The following is a 22,733-nucleotide window of genomic DNA, read 5'->3' on the forward strand; positions in this document are numbered from 1 at the left end:
AGTATAAAAATAATGTTTTTTAATAAAATAAAAGCGAAATAATTGTTATGCTTAGTCTTATTTTCTGTATTATGTAAAATCTTGATGTAAATTCAATTGACGAAGAAATTGTGGCAAAATGTAACAAAGTTATGAACAGAAAATAAATGTGTTAAAAAGTAAAAATTGTCTGTGGTTGATTGCTGACTATGCAATTTGAAGATAATAATGAGGAGGCACACTCAAAGGTTATGACAGATGGCGCTGCACAGGCCAATGCACAGGTAAAGAATTGCATATGTGAGAGCGAGTAGATGATATTTTTTCTCTCACACATATGAATGACAGTGACATGCCTATGCACTTGCCGAACACCGCCTGACGGGATAAAATGTCAGTGTGCCTCCTCATTGTAGTCTACCTAAGTACCTAGCTAGTTGTATAAATTCTTAAAGGTCATGTTATAAAGATGAAGCATTACCCAACCCACATGGAATCTAGTAGGTTAGTAACCAAGAAAGACACTAACAGACCATAAGTTAAATAAAAAAAAACTCAGTTTACTCTATAATACTAACCAACAAAGTCCTGGCTCGGAATGCTCCGATTGTTTTGCGGCATGTAGTCTTCCTGAGCGGAGGGAGCTTCTTCCCACCATGTGCCGTAAGTTCTCTGTTCGGAAATGATTTTCATTAAGCAATAAATACTTCAAGTAAAATCTCAATTGGTATGGGCGATTTTGATTGAAGCTCTTATCCTCTAGCGACCCATCATACAAAAAATTTGCCAATCAAATGTGAATCAATGGTACTAGAAAACAGGACTAAATTTCTTTTGTTTGAAAATCGAATGAATCAAAACAAAAGCAACTCAATTCTATTTAGCGTATATTCAAAGGGTATGGCCGGACCGCCATAGCATAATTGCCCCTGGCTGAATTTGAGATATTGTTATGCATGATTATTTGTGTTATTATTACATATATTTTTAGCGAATATTATGCCTTAAATGATTGCGCCCTTTGCGAAAAAAAATAAAAAAAATAGTTTTTATTTTTTTTTCTCCAAAACCATGTACAAGATTGATTTGTTCTTTGGATATTTTATTGATATATTAAAAAATTAACTTCCTGACTTTTTTTAAGTACTTAATTTTTTTAAGTTTAAGTTTTAATTTTTTTTTACTAGATATGGACCTAACCATGTTCTTCTTTGTTGGTTTAGTTTCTATTCACCTAAATTGAATTTCACCCATTTTCAAAATGCTATGGTGTTCATTTGACTGAATCTCAAATTGCCTAATCAAAATTTTGAATACTGAATGTTTTTGTTTAAATACCAAATTACCAAAGTAGGTACCTTAATTTTATACCTATTGCCTTTATAATACCTAAGTATATAAATTATCGAGTGCTTTGTAATATTATCGTGTTTATTTTTGTGACATGCAAGCTTTAAAACATTCATAGTTAATGCTACAAATTTTGCGAAATTGCACTTAAGATTTATTTAATAAACTGAATAATATACCTACACTTGTTTCAAACTTTTTTTTGCACTTGCATCGCAATGTACTATTTTGATGTATAGGTATTATGAGACTTGGACAAAATGAATAGAAATCAATGTGATATCCATGCATTTGAGGAATAAAAAAATATAATATGTAAACAATTAGGGACTAAGTTGTTAACAAAGAAAGATAATGGCATACTGATGTTTAGGTGCAACAATATTTTATTTTACAAAATTGTTTGCCTTTATTACATTAAAAAAAAATAACAAGTTAAACACTCACACATACATACATACATACATACAATCACGCCTGTATCCCATAAAGGGGTAGGCAGAGCACATGAAACTACTAAAGCACAAGCTAGTTAAACACTCAAGAGGTATTAATTGCATGAATAGGTAAAGATAAACTTTTAAATTGCAATTGGTGTAGCGTTTTTTTTTACTAATTGGATTTGTTTTTACTTTTTCAATTTGACTGACCCCAGTATTTGATTAACATTTTCTAATTCAATCATGAGAGTCGACACGTGATCGCATCTTCTACATAATTGGAATGCCTAAGTGTAATTGCGAGAAGCGAGAAAACGACAACTTATATACAAAAAACGTGAAATTTAGAACTTACCATCACAAACGCTTGCGGATAGTCCCCATAATCAGGAAAGTTCGACGGTGGACCGCGAAGATTGAAAGCGGTATACGATACACTGATTTCACTTCCGTATTGAGAACTAAAGTCTTCAACATATTGCACAAATTGTTCTATAATATCAGGGTATTTTTCTTCATCTTCATCCTCGCCTTTAAACCAAAATAATGACGATATCACATCCGAAGCACTCTGCATTTTAACTTAAACTTGTTTGTTTACGTTTTTTGTATTTGTTGTGACGGAAAAGTACCTACGACTACGACAGTTCTAGTATGGACGAAGAAGAATCAAGAACGTCCGTTCGAGCCACAGACGAATAAATCAATGCACAGCCACAGATTGCGCCAAAATGTAACAAAGATATATTATGAACAGAAAATCAATGCTTTAAAAAGTAAAAATTGTCTGTGGTTGAATGCTGATTATGCAATTCTGCGAAATAATTAGCATATTTTTAGTATTGTTTAATCAATTTTGATGGTAATGTTAACACATTAACTATGTTTTCCTTAATTTCGTAATATGAGAACAAATTTATGTATTTATTTTTTACTTTACAAATATGAAACAACATGACATGTCGTAATTTCTGAACGACTAACTCATGGAGAATAGAGGTAAGGAGCGAAAGCTTTAAGTATCAGAAGTGCACATATAAAAGAAAAGATAGGTGGCGCTGCAATCGCAGGTACACAAGGGCTTGACAATCTCTTAGCCTTCTCGATAGTGACCCTGCCTACGGAGCAAAAGGTCCCGGGTTCAAATCCTGATGAGAGCTTTTTTATTTTTTTTTACAGATATTTTTTTCCTGAATTATTTTATTTTTTTAATATCCAAAAATATTTTGTTGAGCATTGAGAAAATTAAAATATTAAAAAAAATCAAAAAACAAAAAGATCGCTGTCAGGATCGAACCCGAGAACATCCACATACGAAGCCAGCGCACTACCACGGAACTACGTCTTACACAGACCAACCCAACAAGACGGCCCTTACAGGGTGACTCGCGGTCACCAAGCATACGAAAAATCAGGTGTATAAAAGTTTGAACGCGTGCGACACCGATCAGTAGCGCCCAAGTATACGACCCGCTAACAGTGAAAATGAAAATGAAAATGAAATATTTATTTTTCAAGTAGGCATATTACAATGCGCATATGAACGTCAAATAAAGCGTGTTCGTGTCCGCTCGGGAAAAAATCTTAAATAATTAAATTTGGTTGCAAACAATGGTCTCTTGCAGCATAAACTGGTGTGGCAAGTCTTCTAACACATAAAAAAGATGGAATAACATTCCACAGTTAAGTCAAATTAATTATTTTGTTGAATATTGTTTATTATCCGCGGAGTTCATTTATACTGGTCATTATGGTTGTGCTGAGCGGCGCCGAGTTTTTGCCTAGTTAACAATGCGATATGCTATCCCTTTCACGTAAACGACTAGGGATGGGGACATGTTAGTTTATGTCTGTTGCGGGAACTTCGTACTACCGTTCGTACCATATGCTACCATTTTATGAAATATAAAAGAAAGCAGATTTGTAATTGTGAATAATTATCTAGAATCTGTAGAGTCTGTAGTATTATTTAGTTGATTGATTAGTTTAGAATATTTAGTTGGTAATTTAACTTAGTAAACGTAATTAAAAATGTACAGTTTAGTTACTAGTTAGTAGAATGATTTTTATTGGAGTGCTATCACAATCATCATCCTCCTTGCGTTATCCCGGCATCGGCATTCGCCACGGCTCATGGGATCCTGGGGTCCGCTTTGGCAACTAATCCCAAGATTTGGCGTAGGCACTAGTTTTACGAAAGCGACTGCCATCTGACCTTCCAACCCGAAGGGTAACTAGGCCTTATTAGAATTGAGGTCAACATCATAATCAGATATGAATTTTAATCTATGGCCACGTTTCTGGTCCATCAGCAGATCAGCTCCATGATACCATAATATTGCATCGTCACGTGATTTACACAATTATGTGTGCAAAATTTCAGCTTAATCGGTTAAAAATATCTGCTTTAAAAGTCGCATGATTTCACCCGAATATACTAACATTGCAAGTTTTATAAAAGTTTGCAAAAACGCCTAACTTGCGCGTTTATTACCATTACTTGTAGAAATAATACTTTATAACTAAACAAATATAAATAAGTTACAAAAACTGCTATAATATTATAATTTGTTGCAAAACAAATTCACCACAGTACTGGTACCGGTACCATTGTCTATAATAGACTAGACATGTCTCATTCCCATCCCTACGGCTAAGCGTAAAGACGCGCCATTATTTGAAACGACCAATGGCAGCACCGTGCGCTCTTACCTCACCCCGCAAGGATTAGTGATTTGCGTCTCGAACAATATCGCTTGCATTAGGCTTCTAGTGGGGTGTTCTGTGACGTCTTGACTTGCTAAGTTCGACGAAATCAGTCTAGAGAAAAGACCGTCTAATGTCATGTCACGTCGCTCATCATTGAGCGAGACATGCGCTCCAAGCGGAGAGATTTGTAACTGCAATTACAAGGCCTCAGCCGGTCATTTTTGCGACTACTTTTCTTTTATTATGTGCACTTCTGATACTTAAAGCTTTCGCTCCTTATATTTCTAATCTCCATATATTGTATTGTAGAAAAAGAAAACGTCAAATAAACGTTATACGCACGTCATCGCGCTGTATGGCGGTGGCATCAGACGCCGATTTTGATGTCATAATAAAATGGCAGCAGGTCCAATTGCAGAAAGAAATCAAGGTAAGCACGCTAATTATTGATACAATTCTACATTACCGTACAACATATTTGTTGAAGTTATAAACTTTTCCCCATAATTCTGTTGTTATATTGTATGTCCATTTAGGTTATGTTAGTATGTTGCTTCAGGTATAAAATCCGCACTATTTGGATACTGCAGGGTTATTTCATCTTTAGTATAGTAAACTTTTACTTGATTATTTTCAATGTTTTAGATGCTACAATATACGTCGGAGGACTCGATGATAGGGTCTCGGAGAGCTTGCTGTGGGAGCTCTTCGTTCAGTCCGGGCCGGTTGGTAAGTACTTTAATATGTAATATTTTAATAATTTGCTACTAGATCTGTGGCACCAATTGAAAAGTTAATGTTAATGTTGTATGCATGAACCTACAATTCTATGGACGGATAACTCCGAAGAAAAACTTGTGATTCCATTCCATCATTCATATTGATGGCTTTGTCAATGACCTCATCCACTAATCTCCCGTCAGTCGGATCGTGGCACCCGTGGCGAAAACATCTCCAGAAAAATAAGAAAATATGCCTACATGCATTATCAAACTGTGTAAAAATGACAACAATCGAAAGAAACAAAATACGGAGTACGCGTAAATTAATACATTATCACGTTATAATACGTAAAATCACGATATTCATTAATGTTCATAATCATAAACCAACAAACTGCAAAACAAGAGAGTGACCAGTATTTTTGCTAAATAGTATTAGCACATGGTGCACTGAGTCATTATTTTATTGTTAAAAACAATATACTTCTAAGTTTCATGTAAAATAATTAATTTTTGATAAATTAAATGAAGAATTGATTTTCTTTTGACCTGAATTATCATTATTTTGATTTTAAATCGTTTTTGCACATCGCATATTGTGTGCCATTGCTTGAGTGTTCCGCCACCAAGCCATGAAAAAAAAAAAATGTCCGCCATTGTTGGGTCACAGCCGGTCTTCAGTGAGGCTCTCTCTGTTTCTATTACTCTATGGTTGTATGTATAGAATTATTTAAAATAACCATTATATTATATGCACTGAACCCCAAACTGTTAATTGTTTGCACAAGGAGTAAACAAGATTTAAAATTATTTATTGGCATATTTTATATAAGAAAAGGCATATTCAGGGCAAAATTAGGCAGATTTTGACACAACTCCTTTAGAAATTCTAGTACAGCTTTCTTTATGGTGTGCAAGTATGAATAAAATATTTATTTTGTATTTCAGTGAATGTGCACATGCCCAAAGATCGTGTCACACAGACACATCAAGGATATGGATTTGTGGAGTTTATGGGAGAGGAAGATGCTGATTATGCCATCAAGGTAAGTTTCATTAGGAAAAAAAAACTAAAAGTTTAAAAACTAATGTACTAATTGTATTCTATTATTTTCTCTACATTTTGTTAGCCAAATGCTGATAAAATTATTTTCTAAAATATGTAGTAGACTTAATCCTTGCAAATATTTATTTAGGGATATATTAAGTACTAGCTTTTTCCCGCGGCTTCGCCCGCGTTAGAAAGAGTCAAAAAATAGCCTATGTCACTCTCCGTCTCTTCAAGTATCTCCACTTAAAAAATCACGACAATTCGTCGCTCCGTTTTGCCGTGAAGGACGGACAAACAAACAGACACACACACTTTCCCATTTATAATATTAGTATGGATATATAGCAATACCACTAACATTTAGACTAAACATAAAATGAAATACACAAAGACAATGCAAAAAAATCTATAACTTTGATTTTAAGATGAAGAATTATCTATTTTATTCCAGGTTATGAACATGATAAAACTTTACGGAAAGCCAGTCAGAGTAAATAAAGCATCGGCCCATCAGAAGAACCTGGATGTTGGTGCCAATGTATTCATCGGTAACTTGGACCCGGAGGTTGATGAGAAACTGCTTTATGACACCTTCTCTGCTTTTGGGGTCATTCTACAAACGCCTAAGGTACAGTTTTCTTTATTATCACACCATTAAAGATAATGTCAGATGGTGTATGAAAAAGTTTTATAAGCAAAAGAAATACTTGTATGAGTTGTAGGGAATGAAATCCTCATGCTTAAGACGCTGACAACACCCAATGACCTTGACGTACTGATGTGCCGACGGAGAGTTTCCAAATTTCTGAAATTTTCACATAGGAAAACTTCGGAAACTTTCCATTATTTGTATGGACAATTGTATGCATGGAAACTTTCCATTTCATAAATTTAAATTCCTTTTATTTTTCGTGAAACTTTCGTGAATTTTTTATGAAATTTAAGATTTTTTTGGAAAGTTTTCGCAACTTGCACATCACTACCTTGAGGCTAGCATACTTTGTCTATTTGTATGGGAGTAAGTGAGAGCGCGATGTCACTAAAAGAGGGTGGTTAGGTACAAAAAGTACAGAAAAATATTAAAATAAAATAGAAAGATGCATTATTTGTGCAATATGTTTTATTAGTGTTTTAGGTATGTAAATTTCTGTTATTGGAATTTTAATTAAAGACAGAAGTGAATAATTGAACGACATAGAACCGTTTAATGACGAACTCCAGACCAATCTTTGCAATTTTTTTCTATCAAGCCGATTTCATTAAATCATGTATCGAGTTCGGCTATGTTCCTTGAAATATAATGAATAATAACTTAAAAACCTGTGCAAGAAACATCAATTTTGCGTAATTGGGTGTTGTCAGCCCCTTAAACATATTTGGGCCATTTTATTCAAAGTTGTCCACCCCGAAAAAAGTTGATATGAAAATGAAACCGATAGAAATTTATTAAAAGCTATTTTTATAGATTCTTTAATAAATAAATTTATATAAAATATTCACTTGAATTTTAAGTAATTAATGAAAAAAATATGTTTTTGTTGAGTTGAGGAAAAGCGAGTGTTCCGTTCCGCAACCAAATTTAATCGCAGATAATGTAAATATAAAAGGTTTGGGAATTTTACAATATGTTTATTATTCATTCTAAAATAACAAATGAAGAAATTACACTTTTATTTTCACATAAATGCGGACTACTATTTTTTTAAACCCATATATATATCCGTTCCGTTACTTTCAGTACAAAGTAGAGGAGAATTTTTAAGATTACTATACTGTTTCAAAAGTTTATAGGATGCCATCACTTGTAATCAATAGTTTAAACGTTACTATTTCAATATAAAATAACGGAAACGTAGTTTAATAACAAATTGTATTTAATTTTTGCAAATAAAACTATTTCAAACATGGGACAGTAACGGATCTGACTGTATGGGTAACGGATGAAAGCTAAGGTCTCGTCTACACTTGAACGTGAGTACCTAAGACCTCCAAAGCATATCGCGCATAATGACTAAAACAACCGGAGTGTGTAATCCGTGATTGATTACCATATTTTAGATGAATTAGTTTTAATTCCATACGTTTTTCTTTTATTTCCCGCAATAAAATTAAACTAAAACATCACATTAAAACCACATGAATACCGCTTTATACTTCCATTCCGATACGTTTTTCTTTCCGCCTATACGAAACCAACGATCTAGTATCGGATCGGAAGTAACGGAACGCTACCTCCGGCGATATTTTACTTAATTATTTATTAAATAATCACAAATCTTGCTTTTAATTGGCTTATTTGGTTTCAGTATTAGTGCTTTGTTTTAGGAATCGATGTTAAAAGGTTGCATATTACGTATTTACCCGCAAATTTGGTTTCGGAAGGTGGAATGAGAAAAAGTTACCCCTGAGTACGAGCTACTTTGATGCGTGTTTGGCGGCAACTGGCAAATGCAAGATAGCGGTATTGAGTAGTTTTAAATTAATTTTGCCAAGCTGAATAAAATGCTACCAAATGTTAGGAACTTTCTTTTAATTTTAACAGTCATTCTGCGGTTTCGGAATGGAAAATTCCACAATTACCAGATTCCGTCTCGGCAAATTATACTTAATTTTAAATAGTACGTTTATTTATTAACATGAAATATTTTATAACATAATAGCGTATAACTCAATCTTTTTAAATTATGCCGTCATCAATATTTAGTACAATTAGTTATAGAATAAAATCCATAACAAAATCGATGTTTGACGTGGGACAGCAAAAAATTGCCCATTTTTTATCACATTATAATTTTTAACAAATACATAATTATAATAAAAATTTAAATGAATATTGTAAATTACTGTCAACTAAATTTGGGTTCGAATAAAAAATAGTCTTCATTAGTTTAGACTCTTTAAATACGCTAAATATTATATCAAAAGTATGGGACAAGCCAAAAACGGGGTGGACAACTTTGAAAAAAATGGCCCATTTACAGCATTTTTATCTCTAATTTAATTTTAACCTTTATTCTGTCATTCTTTAATGTGTGTACCTGTGAGAATTTTCAATATTAAAAATCCTTTCTTTTTAGGGTTCTGTAGTCAACTAGGAACCCTTATAGTTTCGCCATGTCTGTCTGTCCGTCCGTCCGTCCGTCCGTCCGTCCGTCCGTCCGTCCGTCCGTCCGTCCGTCCGTCCGCGGATACTCTCAGTAACCGTAAGCACTAGAAAGCTGAAATTTGGTACCAATATGTATATCATTCACGCCAACAAAGTGCAAGAATAAAAAATGAAAAAAAAAAATGTTTTATTAGGGTACCCCCCCTACATGTAAAGTGGGGGCTGATATTTTTTTCATTCCAACCCCAACGTGTGATATATTGTTGGATAGGTATTCAAAAATGAATAAGGGTTTACTAAGATCGTTTTTTGATAATATTAATATTTTCGGAAATAATCGCTCCTAAAGGAAAAAAAAGTGCGTCCCCCCCCTCTAACTTTTGAACCATATGTTTAAAAAATATGAAAAAAATCACAAAAGTAGAACATAATAAAGACTTTCTAGGAAAATTATTTTGAACTTGATAGGTTTAGTAGTTTTTGAGAAAAATACGAAAAACTACGGAACCCTACACTGAGCGTGGCCCGACACGCTCTTGGCCGGTTTTTATCATAACAAAATTTTAACAAGTTTTCCTGTCAGCTTTATGGATATTATAGATACATTTCCTAGGATGTATGGCTGGTTTTAGTCTCACGCGGATCGTCCGCGCGGAGGATCAATTTGTATGAAGTTGATGTTGTCGTCCGCGCCACTCTAAAACGCTCCCTGAAGTTAACACATATTAGTCCAGTGCGGATCGCTACGCGCGGTCGGTCCGCGTGACACTAAAACTAGCCTATGATATAAACGCATGACTGACTCTTTCATTGGAAGAAATCATGCTATGTCTGTTGGTAGTGTTGGTGATAATGTTGCAATGAATGACCTTCAAATTCTCTTTGTCGTATCCTCATGTCTGAGGGACGTGACGAATGTGGACACTCTTCACCAGTTGTCTCCACGCCACTCGATCCTGGGCCCGGTGCATGCTAGCCTGCAAAGTGCTCTTTGTCACAGACATTATTATGTCTGCCCAACGTGTGCCCATGTTTCCACTTCTTCAAATTCCACACATTTATTGACCATACAAATTAGAGATGGGCCGAATACGGATTTTGCCGAATACAAATATTCGGCCGAACATTCGGTTCAGCTGTTACCGGCACGAACATTCGGCTGAATAAATAAATATAATATTATAGGACATTCTTACACAGATTGACTGAGCCCCACGGTAAGCTCAAGAAGGCTTGTACTGTGGGTACTCAGACAACGATATACATAATATACAAATACTTATACACATAGAAAACGTCCATGACTCAGGAACAAATATCTGTGCTCATCACACAAATAAATGCCCTTACCGGCATTCGAACTCAGGACCGCGGCTCAGGCAAGCAAGGTCACTACCAACTGAGCCAAACCGGTTATCAATTACTTCGAATATTCGGTTGAGCCATATTTTAAATCCTGTCTGAGTTAATAACCTAACCACAAAATTAAAATTTTGAAAAAACCCCCGACCGCGACCTAGTGGACCGATTTTCATGAAACATGGCTAAGAACACTCCCGACTAACACAGCTTTCAAATAAAAAAAACTAAATCGAAATCGGTTCATCCGTTCAGGAGCTACGATGCCACAGACAGACACACACACAGACAGACAAACAGACAGACAGACAGACAGACGGACAGACAGACAGACAGACACGTCAAACTTATAACACCCCATCGTTTTTGCGTCGGGGGTTAAAAACGTTTCAATTATTGGTAATAGGTACACATTTATCTTACTAAGGCTCTTAATGTTCCTCTAATTTAGTGCAAGAAAATTTTGGTTTTTGTTTCTTAAGATACGTTATTTTAACCTTTTTTGCAAAATTATTGTATTTTATATTTTAATGCATGTTTAACTCCCTTTGGAGTTCCTTAGAATGCTGAAATAGGATGTCTTTATGCGATGAATTACGAAACAACTTTCGCTATTTATTAATAAATATTTATTAGTAAATTGTTTATTCGGTTAATATTCGGCAATCTAATCGAACTATTCGGCCGAAAAACATTGAAAACTTGCCGAATTTGCCGAAAACCGAATATTTACCGAATATTCGGCCCATTTCTAGTACAAATTAAGCTCCACCATTTTACACAGCTTGTACTGGCTATGTCACCTACATTTCTTTTTTTACGGTTATCAAATACAATTTGTACATATAGTTAATTTAAATCTGTTTTAGGTGATGCGAGACCCAGAGACGGGCAACTCCAAAGCGTTCGCATTTATAAACTTCGCGTCGTTCGAGGCTTCGGATGCGGCCATTGAGGCTATGAACAACCAGTACCTCTGTAACAGGCCTATCTCTGTGTCTTACGCGTTCAAAAAGGATGTTAAAGGGGAGAGGCACGGATCCGCCGCTGAGAGGTAAGTTTTCAACTATTATAGCACACTTTGGACAATGGCGATCAAATATATGAAAGAGGCGCGCTACGCACTAGGCTTGTGTAGGACATGTACTAATAATAGTACAAAAGACACGATTCCCTGCACTGTACTAGACCGAACTACTCCCAAATGATTCTGCTCTCTAGTAATTTAGTACACTCACACACGCGCAACGAATGGGAGCGAAGAGCCGAGGAGTGACAATGACAGCAAAGCGATCCATGTGATTCGACCGAAACCGACCGAGAGCGCGCGAAAACGGCCGATCAGCTGTCGGCTAGTACGAGCGAGCGTTACTGTACGTCATATGCACAATTTGTCTTTCGCTCTCTCGGTGTACTACTGTCCTAAATGTCCTAAAAGAACGAACTAGTACACTTCGGAGATCGTACTAGTTTGGAGCGATCTTTTCAGTGAACGAGCAGGCACAACTCTACTACGCACTAAGCTCGTGTAGGCGAACGCGTACCTTGCTTGTATGAGTGAGATAAGACAGGTCGACTGGTCGCGTTTTTGAAATTCGGTGAGGTAACCGAGAGTGGGTAGGCGACACTCAGCGGGGAGCAGGTGGCCATACTGTACGATAGTACTCTTTATTATACTGTAAGAACCACAGTATTCTGTGGGCAGTAGGCTTCGAACGCGGCCATTGAGGCTATGAACAACCAGTACCTCTGTAACAGGCCTATCTCTGTGTCTTACGCGTTCATAAAGGATGTTAAAGGGGAGAAGCATGGTTCGGCTGCTGAGAGGTAAGATTTTAACTGTAAAGGTTTAAAAAGTTATAGAAAAACTTTACCTATCGTATCTCAAACCGGTTTGATGATGGTTTGGCATAGCGCATAGTGTTCCGGGTTTGCTGACATCCGACAAATTGCGGGTTAGAATTTAAACTGGATGAGACTAGCTCAGGATCAGTAGACGTGGCTTACAAGAAGAGAGATTATTATGCTCAGCAGTTGACGTTAAAGGGTGGCACATAATAATAGGCTACTAGACTCATAAGTCATATCGCATTTGGCACAGTAAATCGACGGTGAAGTACCATGAAGTCCCAACTACTTAGGTTTTCGTACTTAGTTATTAGGAGTTCACTTCGCCATCGAAATGATTGTCTTTTGTAGTATTTGACATAAAAAAGCAATATTTATAGATCGTGGGTATAAAAAGTGTATTTTGACTACGTATTTTTGATAAAAAATGTGTGTAATTTTTTATTTATTTTGGCCTCCGAAAACGCTGTCAGCGATGAAGTGACGTCATCGAATTCGAACCTTACTGCATGCCAAAACAATCACTGACATATTGAACTTTATGCCTTCATACTTAAAAAGTCAGAAAATGTTGTTTTCGAATAGAATGACCAGGGGCCCGTTTCTCGAAAGGTACAAGCCTTGTATTACAAGTGTGTTTCCATGACAACCCATACGATTTGACAGTTCGCGCACTTGTAATACAAGGCTTGTACCTTTCGAGAAACGGGCCCCTGATGCACAGATAGATTATAGATTTACATGATGGTGTTGTATTCGCCTGATTACGCAAAAGTATACTTTAAAAATATTTTTTGCTGTTTTTAAGCCATAATAAAATATGGTAATATTTTATTTCAGTTAATTGGACAGTGCCTAATCATATAAGACAAGACTTTAAAAAAGGGCCAAGTAGCCTATAGAGCCTGAGGAATGCATATGCATCCCATTACTGGGCACAGGCCCCTCTTACTGTGAGAGGGTTCGGGCAAGAGGTCCATTTTTGCTATAAAATTATTTTTCTCAAACATGCAATGAAATATTGTCTTTACGTTCCTTAAAATGGGCTGGGAAGTATCGCTTTTTGGGCGCAACAACTCGAGAGGACTGTAAAGTAAACTTTTTTTTATAAAATATTGTCCTTTAGTGCATTTTTTTTTATTTCATTGTATGTTTGAGAAAAGCACTATACATGCCTCGGCGTGAAAACGGATTCCCGGCCTCGTATCCCTATCCGGCCTCGCTCGCACGCTCGCTCGGCCGTATATACCCACTTGGCCGGAAATCCTCATTTTCCCGGCCTCTGATGTAATGTAGGTACTATTTTTTTTATTCCAGGCTCCTGGCCGCCCAGAACCCGCTGTCCCACGCGGACCGGCCGCACCAGCTGTTCGCGGACGCGCCGCCGCAGCTGCTGGCCGGCGCGCTGCTGCCGCCGCCCTCGCCGCTGCCGCCGCCCGGCCCGCCGCTGCAGCGCCCGCCGCCGCCGCTGCCCATGCAGGCGCCGCCGCCGCCGCCCATGGCGCCGCCAGGTAACTGCTCTACTACAATATTTGATTCCTATTACGGAATAAACGTACAACTGCTGTCACTGTCAAAGTAACACGTGCAGATCAAGTCGAGGGTTCTTAAAGTAAGGGCCGACAGAAAAACAAATAACTTTTTTCTACTCGTCGACTGTAATCTGTCAATTAGGACACCACAGACTAAACTATAAGTGCTAACTTTTCAGTGTTGGATACTCTATGGCAGTTCCGACTCAACTATAATAATCTCATTATAGTTGACTTATAGTTAACTGTAATAATTTCAAAAATAGAACTTCATACAATTTCTATACTAATTTGCGATACCTGGCAAATTTGTCGGCATCCGAAACACATTTTTTTTTATCTGTCGCGTTATCGGCCAATCAAAGACGGTTATTACAAACAATTGGTTGCTAGGTAATTCGATGTTGATACAACGGTGAACGACGCTATTAACATTAATTTTAACTTGCATGAATGATGATATTTCCGTCCATTGATGATGAAGATGATGACTCGTAGAAAAAGTATTGTATACAATAGTGATATAATTAAGCTTTTCACTCTCGTACCGTACTATTAGGCCACTCAGCAAAGCTTCGTGGCCTAAACATGGTACTCGACTGAAAAGCTTTGTATTATATCACGATTGTATAAAATACTATTATTTCACCAGTTATTAACGATCGCTCTATTACATACTTAAAATCGTGAATCGATCGAACACGATGACTGTTATATTATGTTATGATCGCATGACATGCAAGTCAAAATAAAAATCGGTCTAAAATGGACGAAGTTCTGTCATATCAGATACTTATTTTACAAAACCATTAATTAAATTTATAGCCACCTTATTATGCACCATCGTATTTGAAGACGGTTTTAATTAGCCATTAAAATTCAGTACCACCTAGTCTCGAAAGTTGCTGAAAAATAATGCTTAGCGGCCCGCTACTTGGTCGCCCAGGTACATTTTCACAGTGATACCAGTGCAATAAACAAAGTACCCGACAAAAACGGCTTTTTAATTTCATTAAATATACCAAAACGTTTTGTGTTGAAATTTATTTTCGTTTAAACAGAATCATTATTTGTGTAATGGAATATGTAAATATTTTTAATAAACTTGTAATAGTACATTGTGTAACAAGGGGAGAAAGTTGAATATTACTAACGAGAGTAAGTTAAATCGCAACGGCTTGCCGGAGCGATTTAAAGACTAGTTAGTAATATTCATACTCCCCGAGTTACACACAATGTTTTTCATCACACTCGCAATGTAAAAAATATGTAAATTGATGTAAAAAAAGTTAAGTAAGGTACAAGAAATTTCATTATTCCCTTGGGAGAACGATTTTTCTATAACTCACGCTCCGCCTGCGTGCAATAGCACATTTAAAGTGCGGGTGTGATGAAAAATATTAATACCTCGGCAACTTTAATACCTCGAATGGTGCAAATTTTTTATAACACCGGCCACACCTTTGTTTACAATCATTCCAGCTAATTCAAAATAGGAATATAGGCAAAGGCATATTGACCCCCACCTCTCTAGATCTAACCCTACAGGCTTCGCTACAGCGAAGCACAACTCACGCGGCCATGGCCTGACGATTGATACTTAAAAAGTTCAGCAGCACGACGCACGCGGTCCAAGACGCCCTCATCCTTAGGCTGGTTTCAGTGTCACGCGGACCGTCCGCGCGGATAGATCCGCGCGACCAATTTGTATTAAGTTGATGTTGTCGTCCGCGCCACTCTAAAACGCTCCCTGAAGTTAACACATATTAGTCCAGTGCGGATCGCCCCGCGCGGTCGGTCCGCGTGACACTAAAATGACCCATAAAGATTTGAGCGAAGCGCGACGCACGCGGTCCTGAGGCGGGCGTAATCGGCGCCCTCATCCTGAAATATTTGAGCTAAGCGCGACGCTCGCGGTCCTGAGGCGGGCGTAATCGGCGCCCTCATCCTGAAAGATTTGAGCTAAGCGCGACGCACGCGGTCCTGAGGCGGGCGTAATCGGCGCCCTCATCCTGAAATATTTGAGCTAAGCGCGACGCACGCGGTCCAGAGGCGGGCGTAATCGGCGCCCTCATCCTGAAAGATTTGAGCTAAGCGCGACGCTCGCGGTCCAGAGGCGGGCGTAATCGGCGCCCTCATCCTGAAAGATTTGAGCTAAGCGCGACGCACGCGGTCCAGAGGCGGGCGTAATCGGCGCCCTCATCCTGAAAGATTTGAGCTAAGCGCGACGCACGCGGTCCAGAGGCGGGCGTAATCGGCGCCCTCATCCTGAAAGATTTGAGCGAAGCGCGACGCACGCGGTCCAGAGGCGGGCGTAATCGGCGCCCTCATCCTGAAAGATTTGAGCTAAGCGCGACGCACGCGGTCCAGAGGCGGGCGTAATCGGCGCCCTCATCCTGATAGATTTGAGCGAAGCGCGACGCACGCGGTCCAGAGGCGGGCGTAATCGGCGCCCTCATCCTGAAAGATTTGAGCTAAGCGCGACGCACGCGGTCCAGAGGCGGGCGTAATCGGCGCCCTCATCCTGATAGATTTGAGCGAAGCGCGACGCACGCGGTCCAGAGGCGGGCGTAATCGGTGCCCTCATCCTGATAGATTTGAGCTAAGCGCGACGCTGGCGGTCCAGAGGCGGGCGTAATCGGCGCCCTCATCCTGAAAGATTTGAGCTAAGCGCGACGCACGCGGTCCAGAGGCGGGCGTAATCGGCGCCCTCATCCTGAAAGATTTGAGCTAAGCGCGACGCTCGCGGTCCAGAGGCGGGCGTAATCGGCGCCCTCATCCTGAAAGATTTGAGATAAGCGCGACGCACGCGGTTCAGAGGCGGGCGTAATCGGCGCCCTCATCCTGAAAGATTTGAGCTAAGCGCGACGCTCGCGGTCCTGAGGCGGGCGTAATCGGCGCCCTCATCCTGAAAGATTTGAGCTAAGCGCGACGCACGCGGTTCAAAGCCTAAGATAGTGGTCGCCGCTACTCATGTAGATGCCGCCACTTATGACTAACCACCAGTGGCGGCTGGTAAAAATTTCTGCTAATCAACACGAAAGCAAAAAGAAACCAACTTTTACATTAGTATGACGACCGGTCTGGCGCAGTCGGTAGTGACCCTGCCTGCTGCGCCGCGGTCCCGGGTTCAAATCCCGGTAAGGGCATTTATTTGTGTGATGAGCACAGATATTTGTTCCTGAGTCATGGATGTTTTCTATGTATATAAGTATTTATATATTATATATATCGCTGTCTGAGTACCCACAACACAAGCCTTCTTGAGCTTACCGTGGGCCTCAGTCAATCTGTGTAAAAATGTCCTATAATATTTATTTTTCTACTTGTCGACAGTAATCTGTCAATTAGGACACCACAGACTAAACTATAAGTGCTAATTTTTCAGTGTTGGATACTCTATGGCAGTTCCGACTCAATTATAATACGCTCATTATAGTTGACTTTAGTTAACTGTAATAATTTCAAAAATAGAACTTCATTCAATTTCTATACTATTTTGCGATACCTGACAAATTTTCCTGCACCTGAAACATATTTTCTTTATCTGTCGCGATATCGGCCAAATACTCTATGGCAGTTCCGACTCAATTATAATACGCTCATTATAGTTGACTTTAGTTAACTGTAATAATTTCAAAAATAGAACTTCATTCAATTTCTATACTATTTTGCGATACCTGGCAAATTTTCCTGCATCTGAAACATATTTTCTTTATCTGTCGCGTTATCGGCCAATCAGAGACGGTTATTACAAACAATTGGTTGTTAGATAATTAGATGTCGATACAACGGTGAACGACTATTAACATTAATTTTAACTTGCATGAATGATGATATTTCCGTCCATTGATGATGAAGATGATGACTCGTAGAAAAAGTATTGTATACAATAGTGATATAATTAAGCTTTTCACTCTCGTAGAGTACTATTAGGCCACTCAGCGAGCTTCGTGGCCTAAACATGGTACTCGACTGAAAAGCTTTGTATTATATAACGATTGTATAAAATACTATTATACTCAATTTCAGGCAAGCCTGTGGGAATCGGCTCGTATAGACCAGCCGCAGCTGCTAACCTTGTAATTTTGTTCCAGGTCCGCCGCCGCCGCCCGGGCCGCCTCCGTTCCACCACTTCCCGCCGCCGCCGTTCGGGCCGCCCGGCTTCGGCCCCCGCCGCCGCCGCCCGGCGCGCGCGCGCCGCCGCCCTGGCGCCCGCCGCCGCCCTCCTTCCGCCCGCAGTTCCCGCCCCGCCCCCGCCGCCCTTCGCGCACCCCTCCTTCCCGCACCCGCACCCCCACCACCCGCCGGAGCCTAATTATAATTATTAGTTTATTAGTCAATACATTTGTACTGTAACCTTGTGTTTTATCACAGAAATGAATATACACTAGAAGAAGCAAATGTATCTACTTCGCGTGTCCGAACTCAGTGGCAGCCACTGAGATGGCCATTTCTAATGACAGTCCACATACGTCAGCTGTTGCAGCCGCACGTAAGAAAAAAAATACAAAATGCCTCATTGCATGATAATTAACTGCACCAGCCCAAATATTTCCAGCGCACAAAAACAAAAACATATTTCCCATCACACGTAAGTAATTTTTAAATAATATTGTGCGTGAATTCATTTTTAATCATTTTTTCCGTATTTTTATTTATGCGTCCAAGGATGTACCTAAGTAACTATAGAATTACGTTACAAACCGGCGTTTACATTGCATTGCTGCGTTTGCTTTAAGCGTTTGATCGACCATGTGTGTTAAAGAGATGATGAATATGAGACTAGCGATACTCTCGCGTATCGCTTCGACTTCGTAGTACAGCCCATTTCTCATTCGTCCGTCAAATTTAGCGACTAGTGTTGTTCGTTCTACAATAAATATCAATAATCGTTTGTAATCGATAATCGAACAGACGAATGATAAACACTATTGTCTATTACAAAACACAATTTAGTAGTTATTGATAAAAATATACTCGTGTTCTAATTTTAATAAAATAGTTACGTATTTGTTTTACAAGGAGCAAAGTTGTTGTTTAACCGCACGTGCCAATATTGATACTCGAGCAAGCGAAACATTCCAATATTAAACCGCGAAGTGGTGGTTCGAGAAGTGGAATCTTGAGCGTTGTGAGGGTTTCAAGGCACGAAGGTTGAACAAACTTTGCCACCGAGTAAAACACAATTATTTTTCACTACACCAACACGAATTGAATCGAATTACTCACTATGAAATATCAAATTACTTAAATAAAATCCATCAATTTATTCAATATGTATGATTCAAAATTATCATTTACATATTAGTAAATTCTACCAGCTAGCTTATGACATCAAGTTACATTTTTTTTTTAAATACTTTGCACTCTTGTGGATAAAATGAAATTTTTGCTATCCGTTTTCAAATAATCAAGAGTTTTTATCAGTTGGTGTGGTGAAAATATTATAATTTTAATCATATACAACATAAGTATAACGTTTAAAAACACTCTTTCTTATAGTTTCCCACATGATCCGGTCGTAAAAGAAAAATGGATTGCAGGCACGGGAAGGAAAAACTGGTTTTTCATGACGTATTCGGCTAGCTTTTCTTTTGGCTTCAAAAATGTCTTCCCTGGTTTTCTTTTGAGACTTTGCTGTTTCCATAGCCTACAAAAAGTTAAATATGATTCTGCTTGCTTACAAAGTTAAAACTGATACTGTATAGGTACCTGGATGCTGATAAGCAACAATGTGTCAACCCACACGCCAACCATTTTGAGAAAATGGCGTCTAAAGATTTTTTCTCATTTTTTTGTGTTTCTCTTAAAAAAAATTGTTTTTATATAGATTGTTGTGTTTTTCAGCTATAATACGTTCAGTAGTAGTGATTATTGTAGCTTAATTTCAAAACAAACTTCAATTTGACGAAATAATGCCCTTTTCTTTTATTGCGAATTGTTCGACGACGTCAAACTTTTTCAAGACCGTGTTATGATACTTAACCCACTTTTGCTAATTGTTTAAAAATATCTATGAGTCTTAAATAAACATGTTAAAGCACATAAATTGTTGTTGTAAAATACTCTACCTATGCATATTTTTAACTTTATAAGTGTTAAGTAACATATCAGTCATGGTCACTTATGTTATTAGGTATGTAGGAATCAATACATTATTTATTAATCAAACCTTTTAATGATTTTTCTACTCCCGAACTGTTATTCGTCATTTACAGGATTGTGCGTATCGAAAAAACTGAAAACGCATTGTTTGATTCTGTAATCATGGCAACGCATTGCATTAACGATACTGCGTGCGTGCGCGGGAAGGCTTTGGGCAGCTGAGCTGACAGTGCAAACCTTTGCAATACAGGAAACAGTGTGAATTTCGCGAGAATTATTAAAAAAAAACTATTAAAAACTAAGTGCATGGTCGTTGTAAAAGTATTGTATGCAATGGTGTTTAACTGACTCCAAAATACTTGTGGAAAGTACGCCACTCATATTTCTTGACCTCCTTTAAACGCCTGTTGAATAAAATACTATAAATTAACTATTAGAGTAATGATCATTTCTAGACACATATTTAAATTATCTGTGCTTTTTCAATAAAAAATCGTTACAAAAACCAAATAATCATCTTTAAAAAAAATAAACTACTTATCTAAAATATACAACAAAATATTTTTTTACGCTAAGAAATAGACTAAGTCATTTAAATTATGAATAACTCATGACTTTTTTTTTTTTTTTTTTTTTTTTTTTTTTTTTTTATTTATTGGTAAATAACAACTTAAATCTATATTTACAGGTTTTCCTAATGCGATAGATAAGCGAACCAAACAATAAAACAGTTATTGCCAGTATATAAAAAAAGAAACTAAACTAACCCCCCCCCCCCCGTGTGGTGACGGGTTAAGAATTTCACCACCCCCTTTCTTCCCGTGGGTGTCGTAGAAGTCGACTGTGGGATATGGGTTAAATTGTGGCGTAGGCGAGAGGCTGGCAACCTGTCACTGCAATGTCACAGTTTCGTTTTCTGTCAACCCCTTATTTGCCAAGAGTGGCACCGAAACGAGTAGTTTCAGGTGCTCTGCCTACCCCTTCATGGGATACAGGCGTGATTGTATGTATGTATGTATGTATGTACTAAACTAAAATTAACATAGTGGCCTTTGTGAGATCATTCAGGGAGCATGTAAAAATGTCTATCTCGAGAGCAACTTTATTGATAGCGCGAATCGCCCTCGTAAGCGGGGCTTCCATGAGTAGCTTTGTACGAGCTGCGGGTACGGCCAGCAGCGGTGGCCGGCGGCGGCGCCCCACATGCCCGTCCGGCGCATACAGTGCCAGGGCGTGCAGCACCCCGGGGTTGCACAACTCACCTCGCAGCACCCTAACTACATATAAAGCGAGGGCAAGCTCTCGCCTAACCTCTAGTTTGTTATACCCCACCATTCCGAGCACGAAGAGTGTGGGATACAGTAAGGGATACCCAGGATATACACCATAAAGCTTTAAGTAAAGAAGTCTAACATATTTATTTTGAATGCGTTCCATCATGACTTTGTACTTAGCTGCATGTGGACTCCAAATTACCGCGTTACATTCAAGATGACTCCTTACGAGAGCCCCATACACAGCTCGTATCGCAGCTATGTTCGTAAATTCCTTTGCTTGACGCATGAGGAAACCTAGATTACGAAATGCTTTCTTGCAGACACTGACAATATGATCACGGAATGACAAATCGGCAGCTAAGTGTACTCCCAGATCGCGCACGTTTGATACCCGTTGCATTGGCTTTCCTCCGATGCTGTAGCCAAAGTTTATTGGGCGATGTGCGCGACTAAACGAGATCATCGTGCACTTCGCTTCATTAAAGTACAACTTATTGTCTGCACTCCATTGGACCACATTGTCAATATCCTCCTGCAATTTACTACAATCCGAGATATCCTTGACCACTCGGACCAGTTTGAGATCGTCAGCAAATAAGAGGCAGGTAGAATGAACCACTGCGTTAGGAAGATCGTTGATCATTAATACAAACCCCATCGGGCCCAAATTACTGCCTTGACTCACCCCTGATCTAACGTAGTACGGTTGAGAAATGCTGCCAGAGCAATCCACATACTGTTGCCTGTCGCGCATGTAGCTAGCAAAGAACTCTAGAGTATGTGGCGTGCAACCGGCCCTCGCAAACTTCATTAACAAGACATCATTGTCTACGGTGTCAAATGCTTTGCAAAAATCGAAGTAAGCTACGTCTACTTGGTGACCGGCATCAATTGCTGGAACTAATATGGTCATTAGATGCAACAGGTTACCTGTAGTGCTGCGTGCTTCTCGAAAGCCGTATTGTGCCTCGGAAAGTTGAGAACTCACCTGCGAATAAAGGGTCTTGTGTAATGCAGACTCAAATACTTTGGCAGGTGCATTAAGAACTTATAGATGCATTAAGACTTGTACAAGAACAAAACATAAAATATTTTTAACAAACTAATAAACTACCATTCAGTAAGTATTCAAAAATCAAACAATATTTTTATGCATACATTAACACGTCTTAATGTAATTAGTAATTATAAAAAAATAGTAGCTTATATTAGATTTTTATATAAACACGTACTTGTAAAAAATGTTTGCAAA

At 38.5% G+C, this 22,733-nt stretch overlaps 2 protein-coding genes across 4 annotated transcripts in view; one reads left to right on the forward strand and one right to left on the reverse strand.

Annotated features, from left to right (window-relative positions):
* Nucleotides 1–2,459, reverse strand: part of LOC125230079 (F-box/LRR-repeat protein 4) — a 65,115-nt gene extending 62,656 nt beyond the window's left edge. For all 3 annotated transcript variants that reach the window (XR_007177486.1, XR_007177485.1, XM_048135084.1), the window contains exons 1-2: nt 2,125–2,459; nt 558–651 (exon numbers count right to left, since the gene is read on the reverse strand). Coding sequence is in view for 1 of the 3 variants with exons in the window: in XM_048135084.1 (XP_047991041.1) it covers nt 558–651; nt 2,125–2,346 (316 nt within the window). In the remaining 2 variants the exon portion in view is untranslated. The remainder of the gene's footprint in view (nt 1–557; nt 652–2,124) is intronic.
* Nucleotides 2,460–4,781: 2,322 nt separating this feature from the next.
* Nucleotides 4,782–18,455, forward strand: LOC125230081 (splicing factor 3B subunit 4-like). Its single transcript, XM_048135085.1, is given in 9 exon segments — nt 4,782–4,908; nt 5,124–5,207; nt 6,149–6,246; nt 6,703–6,879; nt 11,586–11,770; nt 13,882–14,075; nt 18,194–18,267; nt 18,270–18,348; nt 18,351–18,455. Coding segments are annotated over 9 exon segments (1,002 nt in total). The 5' UTR covers nt 4,782–4,874; the 3' UTR covers nt 18,428–18,455.
* Nucleotides 18,456–22,733: the final 4,278 nt, after the last annotated feature.

Source organism: Leguminivora glycinivorella, chromosome 10 (assembly GCF_023078275.1).
Source record: "Leguminivora glycinivorella isolate SPB_JAAS2020 chromosome 10, LegGlyc_1.1, whole genome shotgun sequence".
Classification (NCBI taxonomy): Eukaryota; Metazoa; Arthropoda; class Insecta; order Lepidoptera; family Tortricidae; genus Leguminivora; species Leguminivora glycinivorella.